The sequence below is a fragment of the Medicago sativa genome, chromosome 3, assembly GCF_051527215.1.
Source record: "Medicago sativa cultivar Bolivia chromosome 3, Bolivia_mono, whole genome shotgun sequence".
Taxonomy (NCBI): domain Eukaryota; kingdom Viridiplantae; phylum Streptophyta; class Magnoliopsida; order Fabales; family Fabaceae; genus Medicago; species Medicago sativa.
The window spans coordinates 45,569,596-45,589,395 of record NC_140751.1 but is presented as its reverse complement, the minus strand read 5'-3'; the positions used below and the strand labels follow the sequence as shown (position 1 = coordinate 45,589,395).

The window sequence follows — 19,800 nt, the reverse complement described above, 5'->3', positions numbered from 1 at the left end:
ATAATAATATAAAGGGTGTGGCTTGAAAGACTCAAGGTACCCAAAAAAAAATTGTCTCGTGTGTAGTATAACATGACGGATAGCCCATAAAGAACGACCGCAAATTCGAGCAAAAATAACATTCATATGTAACACTCTGATGACAGGTCATTTTATGTTATTCTTAACATGTTTTTCAGTCATTTTCTGTAATTCTATTATTCCTTAAACATATCAATTCTAGGGTGTTTTGATGTAATACACGAAGAAATCATGCAAATCGATAAAGCAAGACCTCTGAAGATTAGTGAAGACTTTGGGAAGATCATAAGACATTACAGAGGGATAAATTTTGTTCCTAGGTCCCAAGACATCTTATATGGAAGCAAACACCCAAAAGGACGAAGAAACAAAGATTTATGCATCGGAACTCACTCACAGACGCCACAAGCATGCCTTTTGCTCCCCGAGCATGCCTTTTTTGCCCCGAGCATGCTTTTTCTACACACTCATGTACCCCTAACATTGTCTGTGCACTCTGGGCATTGTTGTGTGCAGGCCAAAACTGTATTTTTCTACTTATAAGTGGGAAAAGCTATATTTTTTGGCCCAACTTCAAATGAAAACTCTGCCTATAAATACCAAGCCTTTCATTCATAATTTCTCATTCAGAACGAAGAAGTTCAAGAGGAAGACAAGTGCTAGGAACTTTCAGGGAGGAGTTTCTCTCTCCCCACTCCAAGTTTGTTTAGGGTATGTTTTATTTCTTTTGTAATTTGTCTTTAGTTACCATGATTAACTAAATATTTTTAGGCTGAGGTTCTAAGATGAACCTCTTTTTTTTTTGTTGGATAATTATTTAATTTAAAGTCTATTATTCAACTGTTTTTTGTTCGATATTTAATTTTACTGTAGTGTGTAATGTAACAACCCATTTTTAGCTAGAATTATTTTAATTATTTATTGTATGTGTTTATATGTGCTTAATTGTCTTTGGGTGCATTTGATTTGGAATTAGTGGATTTTTAGTCTAGAAGGGTATTTTAGTCATTTTTAGACTAAAGGGTATTTTGGTCATTTAGAGAGTAAGGGTAGATTAGTCGTTTTATTAAGAAGGTTGTTAATTATTCGATGTTTTAGCGGATTAATGAATAGTAACTTTTGAGAATTAGTTAGTAAGAGTTTTAGGCCCTATTGTGAACATTAGAAACCTAACCCAATTAGAGAGTAGTATATATACTTAGCTCATGAAGAGAAATTAGGGTTAGAACACTTTCATCTCATATCAAAGGGAGGCTAGAGAGAGAAGAGTATAAGAGAAGAACTTGGAGAAGAGGAAAGCTAGGGATTTCAAAGTAGAGGGGAGATTGAAGCCATAACTAGTGAGATTCAAGCTTTGAGGTAAGGGGGATGGATAATTGTGTTCATATAATCACATATAGTTAAGTTTTAGCTTACGGGTCATAAGTGCTTTTTGTGTTAATTATGACTTTTATGATTTTTGATGATGAATTTCTTGCTCTTAATTTCTATGTAATTATGGGTATGTTAAATTTCATAGAATTGATGTGTTTATATGCTCAAGTTCATAGTTGATGTTCATGATAAGCTGTTTTGATGATTTTTTTTCTTAATTAAGTGTAAGTCATGAATTGATGAGTGATTATTGTTCAAATTAGTTCCTATTCACTTGATAAATGATTATACATGTTTGTATGTTGATGGGGTTCGAATTGTTGTTGTTTGTGAAGTTTGAATGAAAATGAGAAAATATGAGTTTTTTGGTGAAAAATAGACTTGATGATGATTTTGAAGTGAATTGAAGTTATGATTCCATGTTTGTAAGTGTTTTGATTGCCTTTTTATGTATGTTAACTAATAAACAAGTTGGGGGACAAATTTGGGTCAAAGGGGATCAAAATTGGGGTTTTGGGATGAAAAATGGATGGGTTCCCAAGAGGAAACCTAAAAATTGGGTGCACCTGTCTGGTGCAACTCGCTAGGCAAGCTGGAGCTTGCCATGACGAGTTGCTCAGTGCAGCAGCCCATGTTTTGGATGTTCTGGGTACTTGGGGGTCGATATGGGCTTTCTTAAATGTATCATTTTATAAGGGTAATGGTTTTGAAGAAACATGAAATAAGATTTTAAAACTGATTTAGTCCCAATGTATCATTTTTTTTAGGTGAAAACTGATTTTGGAAGGATATAAGGTGCAGATCTAGATAGTATCATAGGGAGGACAAATAATTTCAATGTTGGGAAACGTGAAATGTGATTGAAAACTATGAAAAGATTTTGGGAAATGCATATGTATCATTTTCTAAGCGTAACTTTTTTTAGGGAACGTGGAAAAAGGATGAGAAATGTTTATACGTAATATAGCCTTTTTTAAAATACAGTTGAGTAATCATAGATAATGCCAAATAGAAGATAAATAAAGTCGGTGCTAGAAAACATGAAAAGGGGTTGTGAAATGAATTACGCCCTCCATTCCTTTTTAAGTGTCTTTTTAGAAAATAATCCTCGTGATCATAACTCAATTGATAGGTACATTGCAGTATGTAGGGGTTTGGGTTTGAATTCGAGATTCACCACTTATTCATTTTGAGGGGTTAAATTTTATCCACTAAGCTAATTGAGAAAAAAAACTAACAATATATATATATATATATATATATATATATATATATTAATGCTTTATTAACGCATATAAATAAATATTATTTTTACTAAATATAAACAAATACTTATAATCATTCAATTGTTTTGAACTAAAAGAGGATGAGAAACGTTTATACGTAATATAACCTTTTTTTAAGGATATAATTGAGTAATGATAGACATTGTCAAGAGGATGAGAAACGTTTATACGTAATATCGCATTTTTTTTTTAAGGATACAATTGAGTAGTGTCATATAGAATGTAGATAAAGTCGGTGCTAGAAAACAAGAAAAGAGGTTGAGAAATGAAAAATTATCATTTTTAATGAAAAAGTATTAGAAGAAACCTAAAAGGGGCTTTAAAAAGAAGGCTTTTGCCTAAGATAACGCTATTCTCGTATAGGTGGAAATTGATTTTGGAAGTATATAAGATGGAGAATTAAGCAGTGTCAAAAGGATGACAAATTTTTTTAGTATTGAGAAACGTGAAAAGGGGTTGGAAAACGTGAAAAGAGGTTGGAAAATGTAAAAGTATCATTTTGTAAGAGTCTAAGGATTATGATACAATTTATTTAAGCAGGACAATTACGTAATTTACACAATATCTTCTTTTCTTACTCATTTATTAAAGTATATATTCTAAAAAAACATTTAATGTTTGGTCAAAAAAAATTTAATGCATTCAATGAGAAAAATAAAAACTATTGGTGATATAAGTTTAAAAATTACATTTGGTATAAATTAAAAGAGCATCCTTTAATATTTGACTACATTACATGTTTATTGTAATATAAAACTCAATAAAACTTTACAAGGATTATCATTTTCTCTTGATTTCAAAAAAACTTTTAAGTTTTAATTGTTTTGCAGTAAGAGATCATTTACATGGCAATGGATCCAAATTTGAAAGCAGCGGTTTGGGAACAAAAAGTAAATAATTGAGTTTACTTACCTTTTCCAAAAAAAAAAAATCTTCTCACAAATGTCTTCAATTTTTTGTTTTATTTTTTCCATTCTACCTCCACCCCTTCAATGAATCGTGTTTTGTATATGTGTTTTGTTTTTTGAAATCCAACCACAATTGTGAATATATTTTTCATTAAATTCATTGTTATAGTTCTATAAAACCTCTTAAATCATTTGTCAACAAGCACTAGATTGGTGTGTTTCAAAATAGACTTTTTTAAATCAACATCAATCAACCCTTTAATGGTGAGATCTGAGAAAAAAATCTTTACACTGAATTTAAACATGGGAGAATCAAAATATTACATTAGGAGGTTCGTTAATTAGGGTTGGCACCTATGGATGGAGAGGCCGATGAGGGTACCGTGTACCCCCAATTCTCATCATCACATGATCATTTTTTACTTGTTGTATTCTTCTTTTCTCTAAAGTTATTATATGAACCCCTTGAGTGAAAAAGAAGAAAGAAAATAGAAATCAAATAATTAATATATATATATATATATATATATATATATATATATATATATATATATATATATATATGAACCCCTTGTTTCTTGAGGATGGTTTTTGAAGGAGTGAATTATACAAATTTTATAATTTAGGTTTAATATTATGTTTAGAGTGCGTGCATAATATTCTCCTCTTTTACAAAGATTATATAAGTAGTATGAATTCTATTAGGTTGTTGATAAAGTAGCAAAGTGGACTTTAGTTATATGTTTTTCAATGAAAAATTGAGGAATAAGAAATTATTATTATTTAATGTGAACTAATGATAATTTTACAATTGTCTCTGAGTGAAGATGAACTTTGTCCTTTGAGGTTACTAGGTCAATATCTTACCAGTGAGTTAACTCATCATAGACCACCGATTACAAAATTGTATATCATAAATAAAACTAGTATTTCCCTCTCATATGAATGTGTTTTTGTATGCTCTTACCTCTAATCTTGCTCTTGTTTAAACTTGTATGATATGTGTACATGAATAACGGGAAATTGTACGCTCAAGGTTTAAGCCATATATCTCGAAATAGATGATGTTAAAAGTGGAATATATATTTAAAATAAAATGCATTCAATTTATTTTCTTCACTACCTTCTTACTAAATTTTCTTGATGTCTTTTGGACTATCCTAACCATCTCTTCAAATGCAGAAAATAGATTTTGTGTATTTTATTCATATTATATAGATATGTATTGAATTTGTGATTAAATGTAGATATTAATTATTTACATGTTTGTATTTATATTTTCCTACAAAACTATTTACATGTTTGTATTATAGATGTCAACTCAAGAAGACGATGTACTTTTTGTGGACCCGATTTCATGGGCATATCCAGTCGGTTATAATGCCAACGTGAATAATGAAGACGGAGACATCAACAATACTCAAACAAAGAAGGTAGGTTGTACTTTAATTTATATATTAAATTTTGGCTTAATTATTTTATATATTATATTTCTTCTTCCATATTTTTCACTGCATTTTTATTTTATTTTATTAATACATTTTTAAATATCATATGAGTTCAGACTGGAAGTTCGCGAGCTAGATCTTCAAGGAAGCCCAGAGGCCCTAAAAGAATTCCAGATAAATGGGTTGGCAACTGGAATATTGAAGAGCGGCCCCGAGCCGACGGTCGACTTGATAAGGTATGTAGTCAAACTTAAAATGAACAATTTTACCCATATTTTCATGAGCCTGTTGACACTTTGGAAATTTACTAATTGATGAAATTAAGCGTGCATTTCAAAAAATATATTCATATCTTGTAGTCTAATAGTTATTATAGTAAAAAAATCTATTTGTATAATATCTTAAAGAACATCCATAAGATAGTTTTACTTATAAAATTAACCTTTTGAGTGATAGGTTGGACAATACTTATAAAATTTATTTATTTTTAAAACCAAACTCAAGTAATAAATAAAATTGAGTATAAGGGATCCCAAGGTCGACTCCTTGTAGGGGAAACTAAAACCATTATCATACTTAGCTGCCAAAACTTGAACTTAAATATCATGGCCACCACACAAACTCTTCCACTTCCATTTCCCCAAATAAACTTTGGTTAAAAAGAAATAAGTTCCTTACCCTTAGGCCTCTAACCCTATCAGAATTACAAATATCTAACCATTTGACCTAGGGAATTTTATCTTGCCATTTCATACAATCTCATAGAAACCTTTTTCTTTTTTTTTGAATATTTGTTATAATCTTCCAACCTTGACATACATTTTAAGGAGTGTCAGATATAAAATATGGTTATCATTAAAGATCAAGGTTATCTAGACAATTCTACCACAAAGAATTACAAGCATATTCCTCCATGACCCAAGTATTTCTTTAATAGACTTTATCATTGGCTCTCAAGTACCAAAAACCATCGATGATTTTCCTATACTAATATCCCCAAGTACATGAAGACAAACAATCGAACTTTACCTCAAGGAAGTTCACTATCGTAGACAAAAATATTGCCTTCACATTTACACCTACTAGAAAGCTTATGTAGAAGTTAACTTTTAAACATGAGGCTAACTTAGAGCAGTTGAAAAAATTCTTAATCTCCCAAAAGTTTTCCACACCATCCTACCCTATCATCAATGTATTATTCACATATTGTATCTGGGTAAGACCCCTTTGGATATTGATTTCCTTCATTGAAATTCTATTAATCAGATCAAATAAACATTTAGGGAAAACACAATTACCAATACAAGTTATCCACCTATAATTTAGGATTAACCACATCATATAATCAAGGAACCCAAACTAAGTAAATCATATTGTTTCTCATCAATTATATGTCTACCTTTAATAAAAACTCATTGATTAAGAGAAATTAGAGACTACATAACAAAAGCCAACCAACTAGCCCACATATTTTAAACCACTTTATATAAACACCCTCATTATAGAAATCACCTTGAAGTCCCTTAACTTGAGAAGTGAGTCCACTTTGAGCAGTCAAAGTAGAAAATTAGGGGCAAAATATTTTAGGAGCCTATAGTTGCATTAGAATTAGTTAATCATGATCCATTCCTCCTCCTTTATCAGACTCCAAAACGACATAAAGATAGAAATGTTAAAAATTGTTTCTCCTTGAAATTTATTCCCATCAAACAAATAGCCATAACACTTTTAGGTTCCTCAACAAATAACATACACGGCAAATAGGCTTTATCAACCCTAGAAAGAACCGATATGTCAAATCCATAAAGATAGGTTTGGTTCATACATTAGGAAAATGACTCAAGAAGTATTAGAAAACCTCAGTCAAGATCTTAGTTACCTCATCCACCCAATAGTCCCAACATGTAGTGTCACTATTTTAATCCTCTACCCTCTCTCTTCCACACAATCATTAAAGTAAGATGTGTTAGTAACACCTTCCTTTAGCCACCTAGAATTTTTTTTGCTGAATCAAGAGCAAAATGACCTCAAAGGAGATGTATAATTCTCGACTTATCAACAAAAATCGGGCAGCCAATATAATTGAAAGGAACTGAACCCTTACTAAAACCAAGAGTCTCCATAATTCAATTTACTTGAGTATTAAACATCATACCTGAATAAAATTTTCTTTTTGAAAAATTAATCATCAAACCCGAAGTTGCACCATATTTCAAAACTACTTGAAAATCAGTAGAACTATGGGGGCAAGTGTCCCCACTAATATTGCAATAATAATATAGTATATTAATAGTATATTGACACTTCCGTGTAATTGTTCTTCTATTATATGTCTTTCTTCAACAACAAAAAGTAAAGTGTTGTACCGTAGAATAAACAAAAAAAAAAGTAAAGTGTTGTACAATTCAAATGTAAATATTTTTTTGAGGCAATACAATTGGAGAAATATTTACTTGGACACACAAAATTAAAAAAAATTAAAGAGAGAATGAATTAATGATATTAAATGATAGGTCAAAATGATTTTCTTTTAACATTTTCGTACATTGGCATGCATTCAAACGTTTTTATTTGTGGTTTTGTCCTGGCAAGGCTTACTCATACAATATTCATGGACTCTTGTTGATGAATGTATAATTAATTTATACATCGATAGTACATATATATAATTTAGTACCATTGGCATAGATTAATTGACAGACATCCATTTGATGGGGCGAGGGTTCAAACTCGTGACACACTAATTTGTCACACTTAAGTGTGGTATCACGTGTTTAGTTGGTTAGGGTGAAAGTTTGTTTTACTTTCGGATTTAGCGAGTCTTCATAGTATTCAGTTAGAATTAGGTGAGGGGAAAAGGGAGAGGTCATGTTTCTTACAAGTATGGCAAACAGTTGCGTAGTCCTTGTTGAGATTTCATGATGCTTACATCTTTTTGGGGCAGAAGTCATTTGTGCTTCAGTTGGTAGATATGGTTCAATTTACCTCTTGGAAATGGTTTTTAGGAAAATAATTATGATCACACATGTTCTGTTTATGAGTTGAATCATGAAGCCATTTTGTGTTTGCACCGATAATGTTATGTGGTGGATTTATCTAGGGGTTGATCGTTTGTGAGATTCTTTTCCTAGTCTTCCTCTTGTTCGGCTGGGGTTGGGTGTTCTTGATAGCAGATTAGTTGGTTGTCTGATGTTTTAGTTTTTTCTCTTGTTTTCTACGGGAGGGATCCTTTTATTTTGGTTATCTCTTCACCAAAGTACTTCTTATACCTTTTCAAAAGATTTCTCCTTTTTATTTATACATATATATTTGTCATTAAAAAAATATTAAAATAGTGTAATATTATAGTAACTAAGTTACTTGACAGGAAAAAATAATATGAAACGTAAATATATATTTAATACACACAAGCACACGCGCGCGTGCACTCACTCACTAAACCTTTATTCTTAATTTCATGGATTCATCCTGGTTTGTGGTCCACCAATTGTAATTTCATATTACTAATGAAAATTACACGTAATAAGTGTCATATTACTAATGAAAATTACACGTAATAAGTGCCATTGTTGTTGTCGGTGTAGTTATATTGGTGTCTGTGTTGGTTGTACTTCATTGCACATTTTTAGTTATACATGCTTTGTTGTTTGGTTGTTTTAGATTGGGTATCATTGTGGAGAAAAAAAAATTGAACGTAAAAATGCATCATCAAGTGTGTGTGTTTGTGTCTGTCTATATCATATTTTTCAATGTTTACAAGAGTTTCTAACTTACAATTATTTAATTTTTAGGAGTGTTTTAGCAAAATGCACCCCAAGGTGTATATTTACCACTTTTTTGTTTTAACTTTCTAAAATACTCTTAAAAAATAAGTGAGTTTACAATATATATATATATATATATATATATATATATATATATATATATATATATGTTATAATGAGGGATGTATTGACTTCATAAATAACTCTTTCGATTTATTCCAAATCAAAATCATTGATTTTCTTGTAATATGATGGTTTAGAATTAAGCATAGTTCTAATCACGCAACAATTGGATCCTCTTTTATGACTCTTTTAAGGTTCACTTCGTCATTGATTCCTATGTAACCCCTTGTTTCATACTCTTGTCGATACTCCCTTTGTCCTTAAATTTAAGTCCTCATTGCAAATTCCACATATATTAAAAAATAATTAGTAGTGTAGTTAATATGATCATTTTGTGTGAGAATATTACTAAAATGTACTTTTTCTAGTGTATTCCATATTGAATTCTCATGTCCTAAGGAAAATAGTAATATAAAAGGAAAAATGGTAAACATAATAAAGTTGAAGAAAAATTACTATGCAAAAATTATATTTCTATTACATATAAGAAAATACTTTGTGTGTGTATAATTATTTTTGTGTGCGTGTTATCTTTTAGTCTTCAAAAAATCCGACAAAAAGTTGTTTTGATTTTTGTCCAATAAAATAGTTTTTATTTAATTTTATTCTTTCATATACTTTATTCTTTTTCTTTTTGTATTGAAGTTCTATTCCAAAGTATTGTCATAGAAACAATTTCTTGTATTTTCTTATTATGATAAACATTTAGTTACAAAATTGTTCTGTTGCAGTTATATCATCATAAGAAGGACAAAGTTACTCCTTCAAAAAGAAAAAAGGACAACAGAGTTACTTGCCGGTCCATTGATGCGGTTCTGAGGTACGAGACTGAAAAGCTTAACGCTACCAACGTAAGTACACTCTTTTCAAATATCTCAAACTTCAACTTTTATATTTGTTTTTTGGAGTTCAATGTTTATATTTGTTACATTTTATTTATAAGCAAAGATTATATTAAAGAGAGAATACGAGGAACTAGAAATCTTTCATAAAGAGTGAATAATTAAATACTATAAAGACAAAAAAATAGTGAATTCAACCACCAATTGGAAAAGATAAATTTTTTGTTACTATCCTCCTTACATATGTACTATGACCAAAAGAGATGTTTGATTCGGTCAACCAACATCTCGGGTTTGTCACTTTACCGTTAAAAAAAACATCATTCAACCCCAATAAATTAAATACACCAATCATTTGTCAACCACACAAGAGAAGACACTTTGTTCCATTTCTTTCCTTTGCAAATATTAAAAATAAGGAAGCAGTTCATATGGTATGTAATAGGATCTAATAGAATCATGACATATGATCTGGATTTTGATTATCTTCATGTTCAATTTCTTTGGCAATGTTATGATTAAAGTCTTTGTTTTATGAAGTGTTTTACTAATCCACTTATGTTTGCATTTCGATCTAATAGACATGTCAATACACATGCATTGAAAACGAATGCATGTATCATACACAAACACATAGTACAACATATTTTGTTATAATTGATGTATACTAGATACTGATTCTCAAATATTTAAAACTAATATTTTGTAATTAACGTATGAACTATGTGTAACTTAAAAGTATCAAGTGAGTTGCATGGGAGTTATTACTAGTATAAAGATAAATGTTAGTAAATAAAAAGTTATTTGATTTATTAATATTGGTGAATATTTGTGCATTGACATATATGAAGTGATTTGTCTAAAACGAAGATCCCAAAAAGAGTCCAAAAATCTCTTTCAAATTTTTAATAAAATATTAAATCTCTTTCAAATTTTTCATTATGAAGTTTAGTTCTTTATTAAAACGATGAGGGTCCATCTTTTATGATCTTTTTTAAAAATAGCTTTTAATACCTTTAAAAACTTTTTGAAATGTTCATATTAGATAAACCCTAATTATATATGTAACTTTAAATTTTGGTAGTAAATTTAAACAAAGTGATGTTATTAGATCTAGCTACTAATGTATTTATGACAAGAGAAATATTTTCATTACTACTATAAACGTTTTTGTACTTTCTAGTATATTGCTACCTTGAAGTTCGACATTTCTACTTTACATTCTTTGGTTGCAATATTATGCAACTAAAGAAATTTTCATAAGTTCACATTCTTATTGTTGTTCAACACAAGATTTCCAAAACAAAAAAAAAATTATTGTTGTTCAACACATTTATTTAGGTTTCATTGTTAGAAATTTACGAAATTCTTACCTTTGAGTAAAGAAGACAATAGATACTAGTTGAAGTGATATATTTGATTGATATATTTGATTTTTAGTTAAGAAGTTGTTGTAATTTTTGTTGTTAAAACTTCACAACTATATATTCTTTTAAATAAGTAACACAATTGGATAAATTATTTACACTTGATCAGAAGCATGAATTTCATAGCAACTCATATTTTTAGGGAAGGTAATGAACGTGTAGATTCTCTGGCTAGCTTAGGCTTTAATGTTGCAAACATTACTGTTTGGATGGATCTCCCTAATTGTATCGAAACTCCTTATGTTAAGAATATATTAGGCTCGCCTAATTTTAGGTTTAAAATATTTAAAGGAGGTTTTGGTTTGGGCCCCCTCCTTTTGCATCCTGTTGTTTTCGTTCTGGCTTATATATATATATATATATATATATATATATATATATATATATATATATATATATATATATATATATATATATATATATATATATATATATATATATATATATATATATATATCGTTGTATTGGAATGAATAAAAATATGTACTTTATTTTCTTGGCAAGCATCTCTTATAACTTATATATATTTGTACTTTGTAAGGTTACAAGATTTGTAAAGTTACAAGAGATGATCGCCAAGAAAATAAATGGAAGAAGCAAAAGTGAAATATGTGTTTAAGAGTTCTTTGTAAAAGTTAAGTACAACTTACTTATGTGGTTTAACCCTTGAGTAATAGGCTCCTTAAAGACAAGTTACTATCATCAATTGATTTAGGATCATTTACATATTACCAAAATTACAACTGACATGAGATTTTTGCAACATATTGTTAGACTTAGATAAATCTCCTTTAGTTATGGTGAATTAGTTTTAAATAAGTAACATATTAATCGGGAGTACAAGAAGTACTAAACCCTGTACACAATGATCACTTTTTACAACATTTTTTAACATTCCAATGGATATCAACACCACTCTAAGAATGTTTGAATGTGAGAAAAACACACAGGGGGGTTGAATTGTGTAAACTTTTTAACAGGTTTATTTTTCTTAGGTTGAATACCTTGATCAGAATCAGATGTGTACAAAATCTGATGCAGAGTCTGAGTGCAGTGGATAAATACAATAATACAAAGATAAAGAGATAGTGATAGAGAAAGTAGACAACACAACAATTTTTATAAAGTGACGATGTTGATGACATGTACTTTAGTGTATGAATATATACATTGTTGAGTCATATGTTCATGCATACATGATCAAGTCCAAATGATGAACTTAACTGACGATGACTGACGAGGGATCAATCAGTACTAGAACTCCGACATCTAGATGGTACCACATACATTTAGAGTCGTGTCTAGAACATTGCATGCACATGAATTGATGTGAGAGTCATGTATTCAATTATGTGATGATGTGGGATGATGTGCACATGTCCATGTGAATATTTGGTGATATGATGGTGTTGAATTGTGAATAATGTGAATTGATTTGGTGATAAGGTGAACATGTGAAGAATTGATATATCTTGAAATTACAATTTGATAATTGATATGTCGAATTGTATGAGAATATCATATGAGATTTTGAATTGTTGATTATATGATAATTGTTGCCTTGAGTATTTCTCACCCTTTTGCGGGTTTCCGCCTATGCCATTCGTTTGGGTGGTGTAGACATGCAGGATTGAGGACGCGTGATCGTCGTGAGTACTCGGGGATAGCTTGACCCTTTCATGCTTTATGCTTGCTTTTGGAGTCTAGTTGTAGGCTTTAATTTAGGACTTTGTTAGGATTTCTGTTTATTTTGAGAAACCATGATGTGTATGGTAATATACCTTGAGATGTTGTTGTTATGTTGTTTTATTTTATAAATCCACTGCAACTGATTATGAATTTTGAAAATGAATTATGCATGTTTTTGGATTATTGAAGGCGTAGCACGTTGAACCTTGTATTATCGGTTGATTTAGTATTAAATATTGCATGTGGGGTTTGAGGGTGTTATTGTAATATTCCGCTTTTTCAAGTTATGAGATAATACATGTTAACGATAATTTGCGCGCGTTTAAGATTAAGGGCAATTTTGGCAATTGAGCATGAGGAGTATTTAAGGGACTTAGGTCCCAAAATATTCATTTGTTTTCCAACTTTCTCTCTCTAGGATTTTGTCTCAAACTTTTGCTCTCTTCCCTCTCTAGAAATCGGTCCTTTCCCCCTCTCCAATCCATCTTCACTTAGTGTTATCTTCATCAAGCAAGCAAGTATGTAAGGATTGAGTAGCTTTGATGGAAACAATTAAGAGAATTTGAAGAAAGCTTCCTCCACTTGATTCTTTATATCTAGGGTTTTGGTGTAGGCTTAGAACACTTGAGTTTCACTTCAGTTTGTGCAAGGTGAGTTCTTAGATAGTTAACCCTCCTTCGGTTTGAGCTATCTTAGTGTGGAAATAAGGAATTTATGCTAAGTTTATAAGTTATGTCTTGAGTACTCCCAAGCCAATTCTTGTTGATTACTTGTTAAAATTGCCATGAAATAAGTTTATTATTGTTTATATATGTTGCTGGATGTTTTGGTGCATTGCAAGAACAATTTGGATGAGTTTTGGGTCAAAAATGCAAAATTTTACACCACAGACCCGAAGAAACTCGCTATTAGCGAAATATTTCGCTACTAGCAAAATTCTTCAGAGCCTTGCCCAGAAAAAGTCGCTATTAGCGCAGCTTTCTGACTTGGCCAACATGCTTTTGGCCTGTTGGCCCATTCTAGGGTCGATGGTGCATTCTGATGCCTTTCTTTTATTGTTTTATAACTTTATAACCCCAAAACAACATCAAAGCAATGCACATAACATCAAATGATATTTGATTTGAAAAATCATGGCAATCTTAGCATGAATGGCAAGTATGACACAAGAGAATTTATGCAAGTTACTCGGGTAGCGATAACTAAGAATGAGGTAAAACCATAGAGCCTCGATATAGATCGTCGAGAACTAGGAAGTTAGCAAGAACTCTAAGTAAATTAAGTTGTGAATTGTTAAGGCATAGTCTTTTCATTGTGACTAAGCAAGTTTAAGTAATCATGTACAAAGACAGGATATCATATATGGTCAAGACCATTAAGCAAGATGTAGGTGTCGTGTCTTTCTGTTATCCACGTCAAGGGGGATACGAGAGGTTCTCCAAGGGGAACGGGATACGCTCTGCAAGGTAGGCCCGCACGTCACTGAGGGAGTCCGATGTACCTTAGCTAGGTTTTCATCGGTCAACTAAGGGATTAACTTTCGGGGTTACTCCACTCGGGATTAATCTGTAATATGAACCAAGATAATGTTGTTTGTTACACACTAACTTCTAACATAAGAATGAACATGAATATGATTATGTATTATACGATATGAATGTTAACTCGATGATGATTTTAGGTTTCCCTAATCGTCCAGTTCATGACCGTGGCATGACTATGATATGTTTAGGCCTCGACACGATTAGCGAATCTTGGCATAGCGGTTTTAGGTTCCCATAAACTGCCATGACACGTATGTGGATAGTAAGACCCATGACAAGTTAAGATTAACCTATGATGGTTCTAGTATGCACTACCGTCTAGGCAAGCATGTCCACACACGTATAATCAACCGTCAGGTTGTATTGTAGTCATGTGGTAACCGTAGGTTTTCCCCGAGGTTACCAATAGCCTAGGGTTAGGTAGAACTCACTGAGACATTATGTCTCATCCCTTTCCTTATTTGTTCAGGTTCACATGTTTCTCGTGGTAAAGGTAAAGAGAAAGCTTTGGATTGATCGTGCGATCAGGATACCGACTTTGTGTCTTCCTACTTGATGCATATGTTATATTATTTGATGTATTGTAAAGAACTTTGTAACCAAGTTTTGTTCGACTATCTTGTGAAAATAATGTAATATAAGACTCAAGTTGGCTTTATATCTAAACTCTCGACTGATGTCATTTCTGTATTGTATAATTAATGTATCCAATATCAGTTTTAATGCACCTATTGAATATTCTAGACACTTTCAATTTGGGCGTTACAATTTGGTATCAGAGCAGGTCGTTTCAGATCGTGCCTTGGGTCATTAAGAATACAATCCAAGTAGTTGTTCTTTTTGAGTTTAGGATGTTTATTCTCATTGTTATATTTGGTTGAAATTGATCACTTTGACTTGAATATGACAGTTAGAGTAAAATGTCTGGAGCACAAAGAGGACGAGGCCGGCCAAGTGGTAATCGGAATGTTGAGGAGAATGTTAACCTTGATGCTGACATGTGGGCATAGATGATGCAGCACAATCAGCAAATGATGCAGTTGATGCAACAACAGATTCAGGAAAATGCTCAGTCTCAACAACAGTGGACTGCAGTTATGCAACAAGGTCTAGGAGTTCATCAACAGCATCCACCACCTCCAATTGTTAGGAATCCATCTTTCCGAGAGTACAATCGGAATCACCCTCCAGAATTCAATGGTCGTGATGAACCATAAGAGGCTAAGAGATGGATTAAACAAATGGAAAAGATTTTTCGTATGGTTGATTGTACTAAGGAAGAAAAAGTAATCTTTGCAACCAATCAATTCCGTGGTGCAGCGGAAGACTGGTGGGAGACTGCTCAACACCGTATGAGAACTAGTGGCATGGAGATGAACTTGGATAATTTCAAACAAGTAATATTAGAGAAGTACCTCTCCGTGACATACAAAGTCAGAAAGGAGCAAGAATTTCTTCAGCTGAAGCAAGGCAATATGTCAGTGACAGAATTCACCAGGAAGTTTGAAGAGTTGTCTCATTACTCTACTCACAATGAGTATGCTGGTAATGAAATGTGGAAAGTTAATCAGTATAAGCACGCTCTTGATGAGTCAATATTTAGTCTATTTTTATGCATTATTTAGTTTAGTTTTATTTAGATTTGATTTGATTTTATTTAAATATTATTTCCTTTTTGAATCTTTTTACTTCAATTGCATATTTTATATTTCAGGACGAATATATGATGGAAGGAGCCTTGGAGCAAAAGAAAGGAGTCTGGAGCAAATTCGGAGCAAAAATACGAAGATACGGAGACAAAAATATGTCTCCCACAAGTCAGAAGCTTGGCACGGCCCGTGCCAACATGTGGCACGGCCGTGCCACCTCGCAGGACTCTTTTTGCTGCTTTTGCTTGAAGGCCAAGTTACTCTGTTTTAGTTTTACCGAAAAGCCCTTGTAATTGCTTAGATTTTAAGTCAATTGTAAGCTATAAATAGAGTAGCATTCTATCACAAATATTCATCTTTATTTCTTGGAATACAATAGTGACAATTGTTTTCTTAATTAAGTTCATCTTTTATTTTCTTTACTTTCTTGTTATTTTATGCTTTCTCTCTTCTTCCCCATGTCTACGATGAACATGAGTGAGTAGACTTCTTTTTCTTGGGATTGTTGGATAAGTGTAATGATGTAATCCAAATCAAACCAAGCCTTAAACCTTAATTATATGTAACCTTAATTTCTAATCTAAATTCACCGTTTTAACATGAATTAACCATTATCAAAATGTGGAAGCGAACGCGAAGGGTTTGATAATTGTTAATTCATCATCTCAAATATCAATTCATAAAGCGAACGCGGAGCTTTGATATTCGAACAAGTGAATTTAGACAAGGATTGCGAAACATGAGAATAGTCTAGCAAACCTTGAGACATATAAAGTTTCGACCTTCAAGGGTTCCAAAGGCAATCACCCATGAGAATAGGTGTGGTTGTTGGAGGAATACACTCACTGACTTCGAGAGAAGCTTTGATACGCTTAAGAGAAACTTGTCTTTAGAAATTAGGACTAACGTAGAATTATAAGTTTAAGGCTTGTTTGTGAAGGATTCGTCATTACGATGAACCAATGATCCCAAGGCTCTATTATTATTATTATTTAAATTCAACCAGCTGAACCTCCTCTTTTTAATCTCTTTTCTTCTCCTCTAATCCTTCTTTTAAAGTTAGTTAAATTGAACAACTCCCTAGCGGAACGATACTCTATTTTACTACTATTACTTCGATAGACCGTGCACTTGCGGTTTGGCCTGTCAGCTCTGAGTGGTGAACTTTATGCGGTGGTTAGTCAGCAGAGGTTGACAAAATTTGATGAAATGGTACACAACAATTTAGAAGCTGAAAGTGGTTTTGACAAAGCAGTTAGAGAGGGTACCACGACTTTTGATAGAAGGAGAGGCAACTTTGTTGATAGGCATCGCGAAAAACTAAAACCAAAGGGTTCTCCTCAGAAAGGGAAGCAGATAGGTTCATCCAAACCATTTCCAACTTGCAATAGATGTGGAAGGCCCCATCCTGGGGAATGTAAGATGGGTACCGACTCATGTTATGCTTGTGGCCAGACCAGACACTTTATAGCGGATTTTCCATATAGAGGGAACAAAGGCAAAGGTGTAAATACTACTATGAGCAAAGGCAGGGTGTATTCACTGGATGGGAAGAAAGCTCAAGCTAATGAGGATTTGATTGGCGGTATGTGTTTTCTCGGTCAAAATCCTATTAGAGTTTTGTTTGATTGTGGTGCAACATGTTCTTTCATTTCTTTCCAATGTGTTGAGACTCTTCAATTAACTGTCTCATTACTAAATCCCCCTATGAAGGTGACTACGACCACCGATGGAGGAATTGTAGCGAACTATGTTTGTGAGAACTGCCCTATCACCGTATCTAGCAAGACATATTATATAGACTTAGTATGTCTACCCATGAAACAACTTGATGTGATATTAGGCATGGATTGGCTTTCAGCAAATCATGTGTATATAGGGTGTGCAGAGAAGAGTATTTACAAGCCTACCAGTAATACGGTTGAAGGAGTGGCCTTGTCAGAATTGCTTAAGCAGGCCTATCAGATGGTTCAATTTATTTGTGCTCAAGATAAGGGTTTTTATGTTATGCTCACTGTGACTCCAGAATCAGATTTATGTCCCAGTGATATTCCAATTGTTAGTGAGTATCTGGATGTTTTTCCAGCCGATATCACAAGTTTACCCCCAGAAAGAGAAATTGAGTTTTCAATTGATTTGATTCCAGAAGCAGAACCAGTGTCAGTAGCACCTTATAGAATGTCACCTTTCGAACTCAAAGAACTCAAATCCCAACTAGAAGAGCTTATTCAGAAACATTTCATTAGGCTTAGTGTGTCTCCTTAGGGTGAACCGGTTTTGTTAGTTAAGAAGAAGGATGGCAGCATGATTGATTATCGCCAGCTGAATAAGGTGACTATCAAGAACAAGTATCCTCTACCAAGAATTGATGACCTACCTGATCAACTTAAGGGAGCGGCGGTGTTCTCGAAAATTGATCTCAGATCGGGTTATCATCAGATTCGTATCAAGTCTTCAGACGTGTCCAAGACGGCTTTTAGAACGCGTTATGGACACTATGAATTTTTAGTTATGCCATTCGGTGTAACTAATGCCCAAGCAGTTTTCATGGACTACATGAACCAGATCTTTCAGCCGTATTTAGATCAATTCGTCATTATTTTCTTTGATGACATTTTGGTGTATTCCAAGAACCGCTAGGAACATGCTCAACATTTGAGGATAGTGTTGGATATACTTCGAGAGAAGCAAATGTATGAAAAATTTAGTAAGTGTGAATTTTGGTTGTCAGAAGTCAAGTTTCTGGGTCATGTTATTTCTCAGGGAGGTGTGGCAGTCGATCAGTCAAAAGTAGAGGCTGTTCAGAATTGGACTAGACCGAAGAATGTTTCAGAGGTTCGAAGCTTTTTGGGATTAGCTGGTTACTACCGACGATTTATTATGAATTTTTCCCATATCGATTTGCCATTAACACGACTTACAAGGAAGGATGTGTCATTTGAATGGGATGAAGAATGTGAGAAAAGTTTCCGGACTCTGAAGAAGAAGTTAACTCAAGCTCCAATTTTAACTATTCCAGACCCTGAGAAAAAATACATTGTGTTTTGTGATGCATCGTGTAAAGGACTCTGTTGTCTACTTATGCAAGATAACAGTGTGATAGCTTATGCATCTAGACAACTCAAGACGCATGAAGAAAATTATCCCACTCATGATTTAGAATTGGCGGCCATAGTTTTTGCTTTGAAAATATGGAGACATCATTTGTATGGAGCACAATTTGAATTATTCAGTGATCATAAGAGTCTGAAATACTTGTTCGATCAGAGGGATCTGAATATGAGGCAAAGACATTGGATGGAGCATATAAAGGATTTTGACTTCGATTTGAAGTATCATCCAGGGAAGGCCAATGTTGTAGCGGATGCTTTGAGTCGTAAAGCCTTAGCTCAGGCTAAAGTTATGATGCATACATACAAGTTGTATGAGAAGGTCCAAGACCTTAACCTCGTAGTCACAAAGGATGACGATGGTATTTGGTTACACAAACTAGAAGTCTCCTGTGATTTGCGGTCAAGAATTGTACAAGCACAGGAAACAGATGATGAATTGCGGAAGAGAATTGGTCATCCAGAATTTTCTATGGCTTCGGATGGAGTGATTTTGTTCGAAGGAAGGATTTGTGTTCCGAATGATTCAGAACTTAAAAGGTTGATTTTAGAATAAGCACACAAGAGTAGTTTCTCAATTCACCCTGGTGCTACCAAGATGTATCAAGACCTAAA

General features: G+C 32.8%; 2 protein-coding genes across 2 annotated transcripts; both read left to right on the top strand.

Moving 5' to 3' along the window:
- Nucleotides 1-4,881: 4,881 nt before the first annotated feature.
- Nucleotides 4,882-12,945, top strand: LOC146937699 (uncharacterized). Its single transcript, XM_085757789.1, has 4 exons — nt 4,882-5,022; nt 5,154-5,273; nt 9,656-9,775; nt 12,814-12,945. Exons 1-4 carry the CDS (start codon nt 4,903-4,905, stop codon nt 12,835-12,837), a joined length of 384 nt encoding a protein of 127 aa, XP_085613915.1. The 5' UTR covers nt 4,882-4,902; the 3' UTR covers nt 12,838-12,945.
- Nucleotides 12,946-15,667: 2,722 nt separating this feature from the next.
- Nucleotides 15,668-18,340, top strand: LOC146937698 (uncharacterized). Its single transcript, XM_085749502.1, has 2 exons — nt 15,668-15,971; nt 17,226-18,340. The coding sequence occupies exons 1-2, from the start codon at nt 15,668-15,670 to the stop codon at nt 18,338-18,340; spliced, it is 1,419 nt and encodes a 472-aa protein (XP_085605628.1).
- Nucleotides 18,341-19,800: the final 1,460 nt, after the last annotated feature.